General features: G+C 32.7%; 1 protein-coding gene across 1 annotated transcript; it reads right to left on the reverse strand.

Annotated features, from left to right (window-relative positions):
- On the reverse strand, nucleotides 1-19,110 carry LOC111001663 (tripeptidyl-peptidase 2). Its single transcript, XM_045632564.1, has 25 exons — nucleotides 18,973-19,110; nucleotides 16,844-17,025; nucleotides 16,632-16,763; nucleotides 16,167-16,353; nucleotides 15,900-16,050; nucleotides 15,563-15,726; nucleotides 14,914-15,157; nucleotides 13,230-13,360; nucleotides 12,414-12,576; nucleotides 11,815-11,885; nucleotides 11,381-11,520; nucleotides 10,546-10,717; nucleotides 9,717-9,882; nucleotides 7,956-8,119; nucleotides 7,191-7,375; nucleotides 6,450-6,664; nucleotides 5,810-5,921; nucleotides 4,968-5,090; nucleotides 4,466-4,621; nucleotides 4,079-4,167; nucleotides 3,306-3,529; nucleotides 2,186-2,297; nucleotides 1,623-1,778; nucleotides 906-1,077; nucleotides 1-309 (listed from the first exon to the last, which is right to left on the reverse strand). The coding sequence occupies exons 1-25, from the start codon at nucleotides 19,076-19,078 to the stop codon at nucleotides 100-102; spliced, it is 3,927 nt and encodes a 1,308-aa protein (XP_045488520.1). The 5' UTR covers nucleotides 19,079-19,110; the 3' UTR covers nucleotides 1-99.
- Nucleotides 19,111-20,982: the final 1,872 nt, after the last annotated feature.

The following is a 20,982-nucleotide window of genomic DNA, read 5'->3' on the forward strand; positions in this document are numbered from 1 at the left end:
TTTAGCAACAACCATATAGAAAAATATATAAAAAAAAAAACGCAATTAATAATATCCGTTGACGATTCGTCACTTGTCTAGAGGTAACAGAAATGAGAATTAGAAAGGCCTAAAGGTGGTGGGATACTTGGTGGGAATCGCACGCCGCGTGTATTCCGCGAGATGGGACCAGCCAAGTTGCGTCTGCGCAGCCACCAGACGCTCTTCAACATCGCGGGAGGGTTTCTCTTCCAGCATTTTGTTTAGTAGTTTGATAGCTCGGCCCCAGTGTTTGAGGGTAAAGCAGTGCCAGACGCCGTAGTGAATCACCTAAAAAAGGTATGTAGAGGTTCAGAATTCGATTCATGGCGAAATCTTCTGGCCGGTATGCACGTAACAATTATAAACTCAAAAAAAAAAAATATTTATATACAATGTAGGGCGAACCGACAGGAGGCTAAGTGACACCGCGGTCAACACATAATGCCTGTAGGCGAGTGCGTTGCCGGCCTTTTAATAATTAATACGGTAGGTCCAGTTAAATTGATTAGATTTGTTCATCAAATTAATAACATAACGGCGGATATTTTTTTCCAAAAAAATTTTTCTTAATAAATTGCTTTTTTTGTCATCGATAGCAATACATATAATCTCTACAGAGCCATAACTGACAGATGTCAAATGTAAATTATTAAATTTCTATTATATTAGTTTATTTTTTTTATTTTTATCTACTCGCTCGATCCCGAAGGGGCAAGCAGACCCCACTGAATCTTTATATATAAAGATTAGCAGGTATACACAGTACACGCGATATATATGTGTGTGTGTGTCTACTTCTAATTACCTAACGGCTAAACTCCTTTTGAGAAATATAGTGTTTGTTTTATTTTGTATTAAAGATGTGAGAGGACGTGTCGGGTTACCTTTGCATCAGTGATATCTGTGAACTTGAGCAACTCATTCATATTGTCCTTGAGCGTATCTGCGATTTTATCTCTGGCCGCGGCACTGGATGCTAAGGCGTGAAGACGACACAGCGCTGTGCCCTTACGGCATAAGGCTTCTATTAGGTATCCGCGCTGCTTCTCATGTTCCCTGTAAAGTTAAAATTAACTAAATTAAATACATATATTATCGTCAACAGCGCCAAAACTCTATGCGACATTATAACACAATACGATTCCAAACATTGTTCGCGATAAGATTTCCGTAAAATCCGTATCTTACACATCTTCGTAATTGGGCATTGCGAAACGGCATTTTGGATTCTAAATCTCTTGAAAAAAAAATACACAACGCATTTGTACAAAAATAAAATAAATTTCGTTGTTTTTCTTTTCACGTAAAATGTCGTGAAACCAGTAATAATGAATAAATAAATAGTTGTGATCGAGACTACAGTCCACCACTTTGTTTGCTTTCAATTCGTGATTCCCTTAGTTCGGAGATGCTGCTCAATCCATCTGCCATCCATCGGTCCATCGCTTTAGCTTCGCCGGCTCCCAGGATTTCCATCTAAAATCCTTCATGATATTCTTACTTCCTCCAATCTGATAACCCAGTCCATTAAGGCTTCTTAAGCCGTTCATAGAGTGATCATATCTAATATGTTTATATAAAAATATTAAAGTGATACTAACTGCTTAATTTTAGCAGCTTCCGCTCTTGAATCGTTCCTTATTCCCAAATAAGCCAATAACTGGTCCTGGTCGACCCCACGAACCACTTTATCAGCCACATTAACCAACTGCTCACACCACGCTGTCGTCACTTCTGGTACTCCCAAACTTGGCAACCTGATTTCAGACAAGTTTAGATATTTACACACAACATTAAATAAAAGGATATAAGGCAACTGGCGGCCTTATCACTTTTGAGCAATCTCTTCCATGCAACTCATTGTGAGAGGAAAAAAATATGGTGAGCGGAAGTAGTGCAAAATTCAAAATGTACATAAGATATGCAATTACTCAGACATAAGAAGTAATTAAAACATATGTAGACAAAAAAGAACAAGAACAAAAATTTCACAAAAGAAAATTCAATTATAACTCCAAAATTTCTATCTAAACTCTGATTTTTAATTTCGTAGAATTTTTTACTTGAAAAAAAAATATTATATTTAAAAAAATATCCTTAATTTATATAAAGGTTTTCCTATAAATTAAACAATTAATAAAAAAATATAAATATAACTCCTTACTTATTGCAATCTGTGGGCGGATCTATGGCCTGAAGATAAGCGACGTGTGCGCCGAGATATCCGGGGAACTTCTCTACCAACTCCTCATACACTTGTTCCAGTTTGTCGCCTTCTAAAAATTAAAAATATTCTACATATTATAACCAAAAAAATTTTAGGCTGTTTTTTTTCATATTGTTTTGTTATTTAGGCTGTTGTTAACTAAGTGTCATACGTCAATTGTTTTTTTTTAATTCCAATATTGCGAGTTTGTTAGTCTGTAGAATTTAAAGGAAGCATTTTTTTGTTTCAATGTTTTTGGATTTTAACGGGGAATTTGAATAAAATAAATATTTTGAAAGACTCTTACGAAATGATAAACTAAACTTCTATAATTATTTCAGGTAATTGATTAATTTCTTTGTCTTCACGTACATTTAGTTTTTTAATTAATAGTTTAAGATCTTTTGTTTTAAAACTGTAGTTAGAATATAATTATTTAACACATTGGAGTATCATTCATCAACATTCATCATATATAATTATATTTTTATTTTTGTATTTTAAAACTTAACAGAATAGTTTTGGAAATAATTATAAACTATTTATATTGCTTATACATATATATGTTGTGATACTTTCTCGTACAGTAATATAATAAATTGCAAAGAAACGGTATCGTAAACGTCCGACACAGTTCGACAGAATTTCACGTGTAGCTAATCCGTTTCCGGTCATCTTAAGAGAATGGGAGTAGACAGAGTCAAAATATACAATAGGACCCACGCGAGCTATATATCCATTAAAAAACCCTGATTTAGTTTTAACTAACTGCAAAAAAGGGGTAATTAGATCGTTTATTTTTTTTAATGTTCAAGCATAGTTACGAATAAGGAGGTTAGTTATGTAACGGTCATGAAAAATCTTAAATAAAATATTATTTTTATAAGTCAGTATTCCTCATAACAGGGGACCAACAGGACAGGGGGATAATCTGCGGACCGCATCTTAGTTAAAATTGTATTTATATCTATTTTATTATGTGTATGTCAATAGGATATGGAATTATTATTATAATTCCTCATAACCTCCATTGAGTATTCACAAATCTTTTATTTTAGGTATTCCCTATATAACTTACCAAGTTTAGGCAGCCAAGTGGTAGACAGTTCTTTCACAGCATCCAAGTAGTCCTCGTGTGTCTTCGTCTTGTCCTTTTCCTTATCGCGGTTGTCCCTACGACGAGGCGCCTCACAGAGTACGTACTGCACTTGGTATACGTCAACGCGACGACCGAGTTCGTCCTTAGCGAATGTAACTGTGCCCGTTAAAGTTTGACCGACGGTTAGGTTAGAACGACTTATTCTGGAACAACAAAAATTTGGTCTGAATTAGCCAAGAGTAGTCGAATTATTAGTTTAATACTAAATCGAGACTAAATATTAAAATTATATAAACTTCATATTAAATATAGACTCAAAATTCTACTCGTTTTTTTTTTGTTATAAATATATTGTGCGTTATATTTTTAATTTTGCTCGGTGCTAAATTCTCTTAGTCATATTTTAGTCAAAGTAAATCATCACAGGTACCCCTTTGCTGGTAAAGACCTAAATAATTAAATAAACTGTATTAATTAAAGAACAGACGTACAACAGACAAATCATAAATGAACATTAAGTAACCATAAAATTTAAGAAGTATAACACGATTTTAAACTAATACGTTCTCCTTAATATTTGACCTTTAGTCAGTGACAACTCACATATTAATTTTTCAATTAATAAAAGGGCTTTATTATTATTTATTTAACTGAGTAGCCATTACGTGAAAACGAGAAAAACAGCAAACACAGATCCGGTGTTTGACACAGAAAGCTTATACAAAATCTGAACGTACGTATAAAAAACTTACTTATCGGCAGGAACAGGAGTGAAGTAGAGTGGCATCAAATTACCACTCGATAACGAAGCCGTCGTGAACTTTTTACCACCCGTTAGGGCCTGGAAATATAATTTAATTTTGTTATAAATCAAAAATAATATAAGAATTTAAACTTAACTTGAAGTATTTTCGAAACAATTCGACTTAGGGTCCATAATAAAAAAAGCATACAGATTCTTAAAAGGCCGGCAACGCACTCGCGAGCCCTCTGGCATTGAGTGTCCATGGACGGCGGTATCACTTAACATTAGGTGAGCCTATTGCCCGTTAACGTCTTTTAAAAAAAACTTGGAACCGAAAAACCTTTCCAAATCCAGCCTACAGTTTTTTAATGCAATAAATATCTCATATACATACATTAGACTGGGAGCAATAGGCGTCTAGGGTGATGGGCTGGGCTAATCTCTGCTGCACAACAAGTGGAACATCCTGTAGACGTTCCAAAAGAGATTTGTTCTCGTGTCGTACGCTTAGTCGAACTGTGTATTCACCTTTTTCTAGCTTCACTGAATACTGAAACAAGGTTACAATTAAAAATACAATTAATGCACTGGCCTTTGAACACACCATACGCAGTGTTAAAGATGCTCCTGAGACCTTATATTTAGTTACACTTTTCATTCACTCACTCACCTATAACATGCAACCACACACTCACTCATGCACTCGGGCATATTAGAACATTGAAAAAACATAGATAATTTTAAAAAAATGTAATGTAAGAAATATTCATTAAATGATTCTAATTTTACATTTAATAAGTGAAAACAAATAACAAAAAGATTCAAAAAAACTTTATACACCTAAAACACATCCCGGAAACCTGGGGTATAAATAGAAATGTCAATAAATATTATACCTTGGAGGGATATGCATCGCCGACGGCCATCAACTGCTTTGAAGAATTGTAGAGCATCCACATTTGTGACTCGAACTCGGATTCATAGAGCATATCACATAGTAGAGATACAATTGGCGCCACCTGAAATATATTGACAATTTTAATGTACCGAGTGAAGTTAGCAAAAGTTGACCGTGACAAACTTAACGGTGTTTTAAGACAATTTAAAAATCAATTGGCTCATTAAATCATTAGTATAATGCCTTACTGAACGGTTAACATCATTTTAACGATGACCAAAGATTAACATACATATATATAACAAAAATATTATAGAACGAGGGGCAAACGGTCAAGAAGGTCACGTGGACACTCAACGCCAATGAGCCCGCGAGTGAGTTGTCAGCCTTTTAAAAATTATCTTTTTTCTTGACTTAGGTTCGAATTGGTTTAGAAAACTTTAGTGAGCAGCTGAGCAGTAAAGTTAGAGTATAATATTTTAAAAAACACCTAGTTTTTTTTAAATATTATAGGGGTGCAAACGAGCCTGCGGGAAGCCCAAAAAGGGCATCACAGCCCATAGACACCCATTTTTAGTGGGTGCGTTGCCGGCCTTTGAGTACGCTCGGATTTTGAATAGTTGGAAGTAGATTGAACGAACGGACTGCGGAAGATTTCCAGCCATCAAGTTTAAAATTTATCTAACCTGGTGTAAAAACCGGGAATGAGACCAGTGTTTCTGATTTTTTTAATTTACTTTTAATTACTTAATATATTCGTTTAAATACTTAATATAATTTATATCAATTCAACATCTATAAAATACAGAAAAGCAAAATGAATTTTCAACCTGAATATACCTCAGTGGCTTTTGCGATGTGGAAGGTGTATGTGTTAATCATCTGGTAGATCTGTCTCGATGGTGGAATCACATCTCTGGCAGTCAGTGGACTTATTTTGGAATCTGTTGGCCTGGAATTAATAGAAGATGCACATATGGATGTCAGTATATATAATATGTGTGAAACACTTTTCTAACATACAAACTTTTACAAAAACCAAAAAAGAGCTCTTATAGAGAGTATTAGAGTACCATTATCATTATATAGAAAAAGTAAAATATAGACCATCTACTATTGCATGCCTCTCTTTTTGAAACTACTTAATACTGGCTGGAAATAGGAAGTGTATAGGCTTTGTGTTCATTATTAAAATTTAAATACAAAAAAAAAAAATCATACAATATTTTAATTTGACCCATATCAAATTCAAAACCATATTGTCATTAAAAAATGTTTTAAATCAAAATAGTTTTATCTAGTATGTTTATTCTATTAATTACCATCTTAAATTGGCAATATTGATAAATTCAAAAAGGCAGTAAAGATGCATGTTAGAGTGAACACTATTGACTAAAATTGAGACGGCTAATGGCGACGTGTATCTCGCTCGTATACACATATTAATATTAAGTTTCTCGTGTAAATAAACATTATTTACCTGTATAGGGGCTCCGAGTGTTTAAGTTGGGCGGCGGGTTGTACGTCCTGTGCACGTAACGCAGCGAGCGCAACATTACCTAACGCGTGCGCACTTAATGTCAACTGGGGTCCAAAGTCTGGTTTAAGGCCGTGGAACTCCAATGTATAGTCCATACATAAGTCACCCAGATTCGCCCAATACTTCGCTATTACTACTTCTAGAGTTACGCCACCCTGTAATATTTATACGAACGTATAAACGTATACGTGCTGATGTATTGTAGTACATATATTACCGTATAAATAGGAAATATTTTAATGTAAGAATTTTTGTCAAACGTCTAACACGCCAAACGTCAAAATAATTCAGTCATAATGTTTAAATAATTATTAGCTTTGTTTAAAATGTATAACTAATAAAAACATAAAATAAATAATGCAAGACCTTGACTATTACTCGAAGTTAATTTCAGAAAAATATGCAAAATCTATGATTGCTTTCCTACTTCATAGAATGGCACAGCACCCATATTTTACGTACAACTGTGTTACTTTGAACGATTTCAGTAATCTGTATAAATGTGTATGAATTATAAAAAAATTAAAAGTAAAATTCATAAATCACATAAATTATTGTCTATGCCCAATTTAATCTAACACACATTCACTCCAAGTATGATTGTTGACACAAAGCGCGCTTCTTCTTCTTCTTCTTTCGTCTTATTTAGATAGATAGTTAAATATATTTTTATAAACTCACAATAACTTGAAATGGCAATAAGGTAGGTGCTTCGCTAGTGATGGCCAGCATTTTGTGCGTTTCGTGCGTTCTACAACTCCGTTGTGGCGCTAGTTGCATACAATGTACGAGGAAACGACCGCTGACTTCGCCGTTGCCACCCGCTAGAGACATTTTAAGCACCCCCCAAGTCGCTTCTAAAGGAGCTAGAATACAAAAATAATAATTATAGCTATTTTTTGTTCAATAGCTATCCAATGTGCAAAAAACTCTGAAAGTTTTACAGAAAATATACTTTTTTTACTAATACATGTAAAAATTATAAACAAATGAAGAGTATATAATTGATAATATAAAAACTCTATTCATTAGTTGCATGAAACTTTGTAAATAGTGATTTTATTAAAATATGTTGATATGAAATACATATAATCCCTCCTTTGTTAGTACTCTCGTAAAATCGTATTTGACCAAATCAAAAACACGACCCTAATAAAGTTTTTGACTATAATTTTATAACAACACATTGAAAACAGTTGCTGAGATACTCAAAACTTATTATGGCCCTGACAAATAATTATAAATTAAAACAAATGTAAGCTATCCTATCTTTTAAGTTAGATCAAACTGCACACGGTGTGCAAATTTCATTGATATTGGTTCAGTAGTTTAGGAGTCCATAGCGACATAGGCAAACAATGTGACACGTTTATTTATGTTAAGATAAATTACAGTTTTTTTTTTAAAGTATGAAATCAAATACAATAACATTTTATGTATACTTACGTATAACAAGATGTCGGCGTATAGTCGCGGGTTTGAACACCACATTGTTGTGCGTTAATTGCGGAGCTGCAGCGCACGGTGGCAACGGCTGCGGCTGCAGAACTGTCACTGGGATACGAAACACTGGACCCTTCTCTATACAGGATACGTCGTATGCGTTTATACTGAAATTTGATTCATTAAAATATTTTTAATAGAACACCCAAATGATTCATCTAATCATTTATTCCAATTAGACATGGCACTTTTGAAGGTTAAATAAAATATAAACGTGATTCTAGTTGCCCCTTCCAAAAGGTAGTTTTGTCTGGAGAAGAATTAGCAAGAAACTCCACACTTACTCTTTTAAAATAGAATTTACAATATTTGTAAACATTAGTTAAATAATTATATGTGAAGTCAGTGTACTGCCAGAATAAAATTACTATATTTTATTATTGTATTGTTAGTATACATGTTCCTCACATATTTACAAATATATACAATATCGATTTTTATCCGTAAATCAAATATACTTCAAATAAAGAGCAGTAATAATAATAATAATCTTGTTCTATCTCGGGCTATTGAATTGAATTGAAATTCAAAATTCATCTATTCATGTAGATAACATATATGAACGTCAAAAAATAAATATACATTGAATGCTCCAATTTTAAATTTACTGCCAATTCTCAAATCTAGGGCGTAGAACGGAAGAGAAGAACTGGCTAACTCTCCGCCACTCTTTTTAATGGGGAGGTTTTTTCTTTTACACAACGTTTGTAAGGAGCTGCAACTATTACACCATGTTCCATATGACATCAAAAAACAAAATCAAAGAATTGTCCTCTATCAGCAGGAGGCATGGTGAAATAGGAGCACGCACTATTATACTTATGAGAACAACATTGCGCTTTAACACTCGCTCAAACAGTGACAGGGTGTGTCAGGTACAAGGCTGATCACTTATTTACCTATTATAAAAATGGACAATGAAACAGTTAAATAAAAATCTGAGGCCCACACCTAAATGGTTAGCGCTAATTTTTTATTGTTGTCAAAAAATGACATTTATAAATCATACAATATCAAATTCCAACTATTTTTTTTTAGGTTTTAATTATTTCTACCAATCAATCTCCTTCGTGCCTTCTCCATCTACACGACACTGGCGAAGTACCTTGTGCCCAGTTGGCACAAATTAAAGCCATTAAAAGAAATCAGACAATGCAAACAATTAATTGTGTTATTAATAATATTTTTTTCCAATAGTAGATTTTTTTTTTTTCTCTGCGGTAATTTGCAATCCTAGGCTATGAGCGAATTTGTTCTGTGGTGCTGTCATGTGGAGTGACTTCCTATTGGAAGCATCTACTCATCTTCTGCCTAGAGCTACTGTTGTAGAATTATTCTCTTTTATCTCTGCCTTTTAATAAATTTAAGAAATGTATTAAAGAAAAGCTGTGTAAAAAGGCTTACTATAAAGTTATTGATTATCTAGTTGATAAAAGGGCCTGGGACTAATGCTCGGCAGGCTACCTCTAATTAATTTGATATATTTGTTTTAAATATTGTTTGATGATTTGCTTTTTTAAAAGAGTACTGAGAGTTTTTTACGCCGGCTTTTTCTCTCGGCCTACACCCTCAGTCTTCTTTGCCGATGAGTAGGGATGCCTACAAGTTCGAATTGATTGACGTGGAATAAGTGATACCTAGATGATCTTATGTTCCAAAATAAACGTATTTTTTTTTTATTATTTAAAAAAATCTTCTATCTACCTTGCGAAATGCGGCCCTGGCTGCAAATGGGCTGTATTCACACGCACCGATAGCAGTCTCGGCGCATTCATGAGATCTAAATGCGTAGGCGCAGAGATCCAATCGGCGCAACTTGTTAACGCCAATCGCACACCGAACTGAATCTGCCTGCGAATCACTGCTTCCTCTGAAATTATACACCTATTTACGCTTTTTTGTATCGAGCGCTTTAAGATTGGCTATTATGGCTTTAGTCAGAAGTTACTTGGGTCATTACAGGAGGTACAAAATAAATTCACCAGTTACCTCTACAAGAGATATTTTGAGTGTACCGTGCCTGACCCAATTTTTTTCTGTGCTAATAGGTAGAGTCCTACAGAGGGACATTGAGAGAACAATGTTTAGAGCGACCCGACGAAGTCATTGAAGAAAAGGAGATGGATTGGCGGGCCATATTGCGCACATAGAGAAGACCTGATGGATCCGAAGGTTCCTTCAATCGATGTCTGTAGAATGGAGAGGAAAAACAAAAGACCTATCACACACCGACCATGTGCGTGCTTGTGTTCAGAATAGAGATGGCTGTATCTGTTTATCTATTAAAAATTCTGACGATATATAACGGAAAGAAGATTATAGAATGTAGTCTAACAAAGTCTAGTCAAATTATCAATACGCCATATGCAGTCAAGTTCGAGATAGGTCTCTCGTAGGTAGGTAGGTGAGATCTTTTTAACTTGGGTTATAAAGATGTATAAAATAAGAACTTAAAATACAAAAAATAACAAATAAAAAACCGCATTAACAATTGTTGGTACTTCAAATAAGTTTCATAAAGCCAAATACTTACTGGTCTCAGAGTCCCTATGCAAGAAATGTGGTTCTATGGTGATAGCGACGTCCCTCGGCGGTTCATCGGGACGCGGCCTTAGGAAAATTCCCTTGGTATTGGCACCGCAGGATATATTGAACGTGACGTCACGCTCCGGCTGTTCGTGATATTCAGATAGGATCTCGAACGCCTGATATAACAATTTCAATGATTTTTAAAGCACCATGGCCATGCAATTTTTTTTTTATAGAACAGGGGGCAAACGGGCAGGAGGCCCACCTGATGTTAAGTGATACCGCCTCCTATTACGTAAGCCCTATAGGGAGAGGGGGGTTTTTGAATTTCTAATTTGTAGCTTGCGTCAACAGTAATTATTTACTTTTTTACACATATTACCCACAAATTGTCTATGCAAATGAAATTCAGTTTCGAGGATACCTACAAAAAATTAATATCTTTTTGGACGATTATTTTTGAGAGCTTTGCTTACTTTTGCTGTCAAGAGGGGAGGGGGATAAATTTCTGTAAATCTGTTTGCGTAATACTATGTCATGCTTAGTGCTAAGTCTCGACTCAAAATTTACTATTTTCAATGAAGCTATCATATACGATTTTAATATCGCGTGAAGGAAGCGCCATATTGTACTGGTCCTTCGATCCGGAATTATATATTATATTCGCATATAGAATGGAAACAAACATTTTAAATGTTTTATTAAATAAAGTTTTTTGCGCTTAAGAAAACAATACAAAGTCTGAGTTGCAGCGGCCTTATCTAGCGATTTATTTCAGGCGACTTATGCGAAAAGAACAAAAATTTTATGTGTATTAATCATAAGCTTAAAATGTATACCTTTTCAACATTGAGCAATCCACAGCCTTGAGCCCATGGTTCCACATGGTTCAGATATGTGGCTGAATTTTCAAGAGCACGCTTCACAGAGTATGGTGAGTAAGGTAACCCTTTAGCCTTCAGTCCGGACATTAATACAGCTGAAATTGAATTTATTTTGTATATTTAAAATGGTAATCCAGACTAGTACATTAGTTTTAGGTAAAATACTTTTAGTTGTATACAGGGAAGTCGAGATCGCTACTATAATTGGGAGTTGCAGAATTGATTCAAACTTAAAATTGTGTGTTATATAAATCTTTAAACCCATTCAAATATTATGTATTTATTGAGACAATATATCAAGTTAAACTTTTTATGTATAGACTATGATAAATTCTTTTTTATATCCTGATCAATGTTTGTAAAAACAAATCTATCAAAATGTATTTTACCGACAGCTCCGGCGACGTGAGGTGCGGCCATCGACGTTCCATTCATTAGTTGCGAATTGCGAAGAGTGAACCTGTAGATAAGCAAATTTGTTAAACTCATCGAAATTTAGATAAAGTAAAAATACTACAATGATTTTCTTTAAATTAAATCCCTGAAAAAATGTAAATAAGTACGTCAGAGAAATGCTCGAATTTTCAAGATATGTGATATCAAGTCAATTGACAGTTGGCGATCAAAAATAGTGGCGAAGAGTTTATTGCCAGTTCTTCTCTTTGATTTGATATCTGGCAGTAAATGTAAACTTAACGTATATTTAATTTTTGACGTTCATAAGTGTTACCTATATGAATAAATGATTTTGATTGATTGAGAAAATTTCGGTTTTATTGTTGCTTTGATTTATTAAAGAAGCAATAAATAAAAAATATCTGAAACTCAGAAATATTTGAATATGCCATTTTTTAATTAATATTCCATTTAATTTGATGTATCAGTCAGTTTCATTTATCATCTTAGCTTTATTCATTGTAACCTTGTATGTATATGTGAGAGAAGAAATAAAGATAATTATTATTATTATTAGACAAAAGCTAATCACCTCGCAACAGAAGCGACAGCGCCGCCTGGAGCGCAAATCGCCAGACCGGCAGCGCCATCTGGGCAGGGACCTCGGGAACTCCAACTGAAGGCGCCGTGAGGGACCCGTGCACGCATAGAGTACGCAGCGCTCATCATTTCCGGTGAGACGTACGCGCCCACACCTTTAAATTATGAAAACACCTTAAGCAGCCTCGTTCCACATCTAGTTTTTTTTTTTATTGATAAAGATTGCCAACGCTCGGCACACTGATACATTGGTAAAAACAAACACAAAATACAATTTTGAATGTGATGAGCAATTAGAGGCAAACATGACATTCATTTAGAGCACATACAAAAATCAATCGAAACAATTTTTAAACAAAACAAACATTACAAAAAAGAAACAATTACAAAAACTAAACCAAAATCGATTTTAAAGTGTGAGGGGAGCAACTCTGGATATCCAGACCTAGCTTGTTTATCAGAATGCTTAATCTGGACACTCAATCTGGAAAGGAGGGACAAATGAAATAACGGGATGCCTAGGGGATCGAGAGGGTACATGAATCTTAAATTTAGAAAGAAGGTTCGGACAATCAATCTTATTATTGAATATCTTTGCTGCAAACGATATATCAATAATTTTTCTGCGATTCTCCAATGACATCATATTAAAGTGTGTGTATTAAGATCTATAGAAATTTATATGTTCTAATAATCTCTTATAGGCTGTAAATACTCTATTGAAAACAAACACGCAAACGCAGTAAAATTAAAAAAAAAAAACGCTTTGCTACAGAAAATCTTCAAATACATATTTTGGAATGCTTACCAATAAGAACAGGGTGAGCAATGTCTGGTGGAGCACCGACTGTCGCCAGCGCTGGTCCATGATTGCCTCCAGACACCACCCATGATACACCATAACGATTAACAACTGAGCTTATAATATCACCAATGCGGCTGTAAACAACGAAAAATTTATGAATGTTTAAAGAACCTAGCCATGTACAGAAATATATTTCTTTATATTATAGGTATTTGAATATTTATAGAAATCATAATAGCTTTGGTGTGGTGATACATGTTAACTGAAAGTATCTTAGTCAAGAGTCAAATGAAAAAAAATATAACCAAGTAAAAGACCTCGGAAAAGTTACATGCACACAAATTTATTGGATCAAAGATGTTTCTATTTCTTTGAATTATGTTAGGTGGCAGTATTTGCATGGATATTTTCAAATAAAACACTTTGTTTACCAGAACAACTGGCTTTAATTATTTAATATATGAGCTTATAACTAATATAAATTTAGTGGTAGAGGAGTTGCGACGCTTATAAAAACTTGACTTAGTACTGTTTTTTATTAACATAGCTTTCACACATTTAAAGAAAACACTTTTTTAACGGATTGAAGTTATGTATTATTGTAAACTTATAATTATTTAAACATAATTTTAAATTTATCCGACGTTTCGCGTGCTTTACAGCGTGCGTGGTCACGGTGACTCTTTATTTATGAATAAACTCAGAATTTAAATTATGATAATTAATTATAAGTTTACAATAATATTTTTTTTTTATTTAAAACTTGACTTCAAATCTAAATGACACTTATTGTTATTGAACATTATCCGATACAAGAATGGTAAAATACAATTTATGAGGGTGGTAAAACTAAAGAGCTCATATTGGCTTCAGGTGTGATGATTGTATACATTTTGTTTACCCTTCTAATTATTTACTTAACTAATGTCAGATTACATAACACTTGGTTATATAGTATTGTATTTTATTAACATAACTTTTACACATTTCACCGGTTACAATGGTCACTGTGACCACGCACGCTGTAAAGCACGCGAAACGTAGGATAAATTTAAAATTATGTTATATAATTATAAGTTTACAATAATACATAACTTCAATCCGTTAAAAAATTGTTTTCTTTAAATGTGTAAAAGCTATGTTAATAAAAAACAGTACTAAGTCAAGTTTTTATAAGCGTCGCAACTCCTCTACCACTAAATTTATATTAGTTATAAGCTCATATATTAAATGATGAAAGCCAGTCGTTCTGGTAAACAAAGTGTTTTATTTGAAAATATCCATGCAAATACTGCCACCTAACATAATTCAAAGAAAGAGAAACATCTTTGATCCAATAAATTTGTGTGCATGTAACTTTTCTGAGGTCTTTGAATCATTATAATTAATAAAATAAATTTTTTTGTCGAACATGGGGCAAACGCCCTTGAGGCTCATCTGATGTTAAGTGATACCGCCGCCTATGGATATTCAATGCCAGAGGGTTTGGGAGGTCTTAGTCGGACTTTATTATTATAGAAGATGAATTTAATAAGAAAAAATTGGAGGCTTATAGATCTCAACATCAGGATCCCAGGATCAGTCTTAACTTTGAAACGACAATGGATAATGCTTGACAGACTTTAATGAATTTAAATTTAATGGACACAATATATTTTTTATTTATAAAACCTGAAATCCTACATACCCAGCATTAGACCAATGTGCGTGTTCTCCATAACTCATATTAATGACATCTATCTGAGTTGTTTTACATAGCTCCATTACTTTAATACAAGCTCTGACTAATGCAGTTCCCGTCTCCATTGAACCAAGTCGACTATCTCCTATTGTAAGTGAGACAATTTGAGCTCCAGGTGCAACTCCATTTCTATCAGGTTCTTCAGGAAAGTACCCAGAAGCAATTGCTGCTACATGCGTTCCATGAGTAGCTGTAAAAAGAGATATGAATATGTATGAATGTTTTACAAATTGCTTTTACTTCAGGTAAGAAGTAAATATCTAAAAACTTTTAGCTCTTTATTAAGAATGCAAAGACCTCTCCAGACTGAGATGTAATGATCAAACAAGACCACTAAACACTTTTTTTTGTTGCTTGATTAAAAGTGGTAAACCAACAACACATGCAGCATAAAAAATAAATATTACACAACTAATGAACATAAAATATTTGTACATAAAAGCATAAGAAATGCTGGGTTTCTCACTCTTTTCTTTCACCATATGGATGATAACTGTGCACATAGATTTCACCACATATGTTTAATAATATAATTGAAATGCCAATCGTCATTTCAATTTATACCCTCTATGATACATGCTACATAATCACTTACAGCACATGCCCACAACTTCTAGAGTGTTTCCTTCATCATGAACATTGATAGTAACTGTCATCTCATCTAAGGGAGTCAGGTGTGTGTGCTCATGGGTTCGACTGTACTCTCCCAACAGGGGCCCTGATGATAGATCACCACATTCTGATGTATCTATACAGGCTCTGGTAATTAAAAATAAATATTATTATTAATATTTTCATTCTTAGCTTTATCAATATAAAAGGTGATGATTGTAGTTACATCATAAGAATAGGATATATATAAATATATATATATATTTCTATTAGTATCTGACTTGGGTTAATAATTAAATTATAAACTAGAGTCTAAATACCTCCAGACATTTCCATCATGGAACAGTACACAATCATAAGTTGGTCCCAAGTCATTATACTTTTTGTCAGCACTTTGAAGTACTTCTATTTTTGCCTCTAATTCTTCTTTCATAAGCTTGTCTTCTGCACTTAGTGTAGAATTCTTTGACACTGTCATAAAAAAAGTTAATATATATTGAATTATATCAATAAATATAAATTATCAACAATACCAATAAGACCTAGAACAAAATATGTCCTTTGGTATTTGCTAAAAATACACTAACCAACTTCACTCTCAAACTCTTGTAACTTTTTGTTTGCTTCAGCAAAAGCTGTTTTATGACCCACATCCCAAAGATGTTCTTTTCTATGTTCTTGAATTCTTTCTTTTACCTTTGTAGGATACAAACTGAACGGGTAGAGAACTCCAACCCTCCATTCTCCAGTTGGATTTTTCCATGATTCTTGTACCTAAAATAAAAAATATTGAACTCAATTGATTACAATGATTTTAAAATCCAAACACTTCAATGATACAAGTCATTTTAAAAATTCATATATACAATAAATAATAAAATTAGGACACGTGTCAGGATTATTATTACTTTCAGGACCATAGCAACAACAAAAACGAACAGCTGTGAATGACGTTTAGCAAGTCATTGACCTCGCACAATAATCCCAATATATCATTGAATATGAAAAAAAAATTGTGTTATTTATTATATAGACTATTTTCAAGCCCATACCTTTAACTTTCGACCGGTTATACCGGTGATACATCCATCAACCACCTTCCGTATCACGGTACTTGTGTCTACATCGCCACAACCAGTACAATCAAACCTCTCTATCACCTTTGTTTTTCCTGTACTCGTAATCTAGAAATATTATTCAGTCATGAAATTACAAAACAATTCAATTATAATTCAAACAAAATGATGACATATCATATTTTTACCGTAAGACCCGACGCTGCAGGATCGACACCAGAGTCAAAAATTGCAATAACTGTGTCTTTCCCATCGTAATTAGGATATTTGTTTATGAAAGAAACTACTCCCGTCTCCTTTTTTGGCAATAAACCCCAGACGGGAAAATCACAATCGATCGGTACGTCTGCCATCTTTGCTGACCGGATACCTATTCCACAGATAAGGTAATCAAAATCTTATGTTTGTAGTTTTGTCATTTGACAGTTGTCTTCGACAATGCCTAAGTAATCTGTCTGCCTTAGGTGGCTGTACAAACCACTTACCGCGTCTTATAATAAATTAACTCCGATAATACAAAAAATACAAAAAAACCCTAGTAAATTTTAGTTTATGTATAAATAAAATAATATTTTTCTGTTCCGTTAATAAATTATCTATAGTGTGTACACCTCACATATCCATTCAAAAATATTATGTTACTTTATAATAATTAGTAAAAATTTAACATTTGCAAAACAGTTACTGTTTAATCCTAAACATAAAAATACTTTACCTTTTGTAAGTGAGAGATCGCGAACAAAAGTGTAAGAGCTTATTAGTTCTATAACAAATCACAATTGAGAACTTTGTACCGCATAATAAAAATAATAAAGAAGTCCCGACAGAACTTAGATACATATACATACCTACCTATACTAAACAATGTCAGATATGAAGAGAAATAAAAGTATTATTAATCAGAACTTTATATATATGTATATATACAGGATGTCCCAAAAGTCGACGTCAAGTCGAAATTTTCTCATAGGTAATTCCACACCAGTTATCAGAAAAAATAAAAAAAAAATTAAGTCATGTATTTTTGAAGTTATGGAAATTTTCCTTTTATTCCAGAAAATGTACACCATGTGACAGTTTTTTCATTCCTGTTGTTACAAATATTTACTTTTTGCCAATTTTTTTTCTCTTACGTCATCCCGAATGGTGCTTTATGTAACCTATGTTCTTAAGAGAGATGACGTAAGATATATATATATATCGAGTGAGTAAGATTTTTTCTAAGGGGATGCTGAGTGTGAACCTAATAAAAGCTCCCATAATCGGGTATAAGGTATCTCCCTGTGTATTAATCTGCTGTACTAAATATCCGAATCCACGCTTGGCCTCTGGAAATTGAAAATTAACCACCAAAACCTTCATAAATCTTTACATTTACAATACAAGAATGTACACTACACTTAGCATTTAGTTGTAAATACCATATTTAATTCACTTTAAAATATTTTTGTTAAAATAGATTTTTTATCTAATGTAGATTATATAAAAGATAAAAAAGTCTAATGTAGATTTTCAAATACAGTTGACTTATAATTTTTCATTGTATTTGTGCTGGCTGCATAGAAATAAAAACCATCTGTTACATTACGAATTGCATCTTTCAAATACGAAAAATATTGTTACTTTCGAAATTGTTGAATTTTTAAGATTATCTCCATAGGAAATAATGTGGTTTAACATCCTACCTGCTTATATGATTATTACAGCGGGCATAGGCCTACCTGGATTAGGTCTCTGGTGGTGTCACTACCTGACTCTCGGAAATGTAAAGTATTACTGTTTAATTTAATACTACTTCAAGAAATTGTATATTAATAGATTTTTAATTTATTGGTATTGTTTTACTAGAAATATCTTAATTATCTAAAATGTCCGCTTTTTTCAAATTATTTTTCAAATCCTTCCAAAATACTAAGTATGTAAAAAATTATCAATTATTATAATATAATTAAACAATTATTACTATTATATATTTTACAAAACAATGATGATAAAAAGGGACAGATAAGATTTTTTCAAATAAATTTAAAGGTAGGACTTATAAAAGCGAATGTATTCGCTACACAAGTACACACACATCGTCGTTTTTAGGACAGATTAGTCTATAGCACAGATTAGTAATAAAATCATTTCATTCGTTACACGTATCAAGATGATTATTAACGAACTATAGTGACGTTCGTACGTGGGAGTTCACTTAAGAAAAAAGTGTAATTCCACAATTTTTGCTTTAGTAATTTAATAAACTAGATTACATTATTTAATAACTTAATAGCTCTAGTTTTTTCCTTTATAAAAAAATGAATTTTTTACTTACATAAATTTTCATGTTTTATAATAAAATCATCAATTTTTTTATTCCTTCTTACTTGCTGACACGATACTGGTAATACCAAATTTGTTGTCAGTGTTTTTTTCTGCATAGCCGTAAAATTATTTTTGGAATTGAAGTGAACTCTTTTAATTATGTGGTACGAAATTCTTCCCAGTTTTTTCATAATAACAGCAGGTCTTGGACTTCCAGGATGGGGGCTCTACCATATTCACAATTTAACTTTAGGCAATGTAAGTGTCCTATAACTGTTGACTTAAGAACTGAAAATTGAGAATCTTGGTTATATCATCGTTTGTCTTTTAACAGATAATAAATACTTTTTACATCTTGTGTTTAATTATGGATAATGACCTCTTTCAATTATTCTTCTATCTCTTAAAAAGTTTACTTTAGTCTTTTTCATCATTGTAATGTTAGCTGCAATTTAGGTACTGGTGGTCAAGGCCAAATAAGCTGTTTAAGTTAATAATAAAACATTATTTTTTTATTTTCAGCATTATCGTCGCGGTCTCCACACTTTATGGGAAAGAAAAATGTACCAAAGAGATACAAGATTAACAGGCAACCCATATGAAGTTAATGTAAGCTTCTAGAAAAGTTTATTAAACTTTCGTAAAACCGTAATTTAATATAGAAAAAAAAATAGATTCGGAATCAATATCATTATTTTCCTTTTCCATTTATTTGCATTTTTTGAATGAGTACTAACCCTTAAATGTTATTCTTTCAGGGTCTAGAAAAAATTCCAGATAATTAGAAGAGAAGAGGTATCTTCTAGGTAGTATCATTTTAAATCTTATTTAACAATACACAAATTATAGCATAGAAACTTGTTTTATTATTTTTTGAGAGCTTGACCGTTTATTAAGAACAGTAATTTTTTATTAATGCCAGTTTTAAATCACATCAAAGTTCTTAAACAAAAGTAAACTAGTTAAGTGTTTAAGCCATACACACACAGTGAAAGTCAACATAATTTTTATAGAATATATTGTGCATGATTAAAATGTATTAAAGTGAAAAATTTAAATTTTACCAATTAAAACCTGTCTATATCTATTGACAGCTGTTTTGTAATTACCTACCTGGATGTGAAGAGGTGCGGCCAGGTGCGCAACGTACCATGATTTTTTTTAATTTATAATCTTTATGTAAATTTTACTTATAAAATAAGTGAATGAATTATTTTCCCAAACATTAAAAATACTAGTGGCCAAATTTTGATAGGCAAGTTGGTGCATTTATCTGTGGTCATAGATCAGACAATGCTTTTTTTGTTTAGTATGAACTTGGACTTAGACTTATTATATCACATGTTTCATATTTGAATAGTGCCTCCCAAGATTTCTTAATATCTTAATTGCTTATCCTGTAATGTAATTGCATTTATCATATTCTTACCTGTGGCCACAGGTATATTCTCTTAATTATAAATATAATATTTGTTTTTTAGCAAATACCGGATGAGTGCACTAATCTAATAGCCAAATCTTAGACCATTACATTAATAAATGCAAAGATAAACCAATGGAACAACAATAAATATACAAAAGGAAATAAAGCTAATAAGCAGAATCCTTGAATGTTAACATTGGACTATACACGGTACATGCAAGAAACAATTAGGAAAAGTTAGTTGTTTAACACATAATTGCACTGTTTTCCGTAATGCAAAATGTAATGTAATGTCATTTTAGTATCGCTATAAATCCTTGTATACGAAATTTAAAATCAAATTCTAACATATTACGGTATATTGATGATGGTACTGCAAACGGCCAGAGGAGCCAAACTTTGTAGTATTTTTCTTTTTCATTAATTTTTAAATATTTTATTAGTAGGTACTATGTAGCTTAAGAAACTTTACTGTATATTTGATTGCTATGACTACTAATAAAGATTATATTTTTATATTATATCAGATTTTAACCAAAGTCAGGCACACATATTAGGTACTTATTTCAGAGTGTGTCTTTATTAACAGCTTGGCCC

Source organism: Pieris rapae, chromosome 20 (genome assembly GCF_905147795.1).
Source record: "Pieris rapae chromosome 20, ilPieRapa1.1, whole genome shotgun sequence".
NCBI classification, from domain to species: domain Eukaryota; kingdom Metazoa; phylum Arthropoda; class Insecta; order Lepidoptera; family Pieridae; genus Pieris; species Pieris rapae.

What these genes read in the sequence shown, in the direction of transcription:
- LOC111001663 (XM_045632564.1), bottom strand. Translation starts at nt 19,078, where the DNA reads ATGCAGAAAAAAACACTGACAACAAATTTGGTATTACCAGTATCGTGT. An exon ending in ACTCCTGTTCCTGCCGATAA is followed by an intron (nt 3,530 to 4,078) that starts GTAAGTTTTTTA and finishes TTGTTGTTCCAG; the next exon opens with AATAAGTCGTTCTAACCTAA. An exon ending in CAGATATCACTGATGCAAAG is followed by an intron (nt 310 to 905) that starts GTAACCCGACAC and finishes TACCTTTTTTAG; the next exon opens with GTGATTCACTACGGCGTCTG.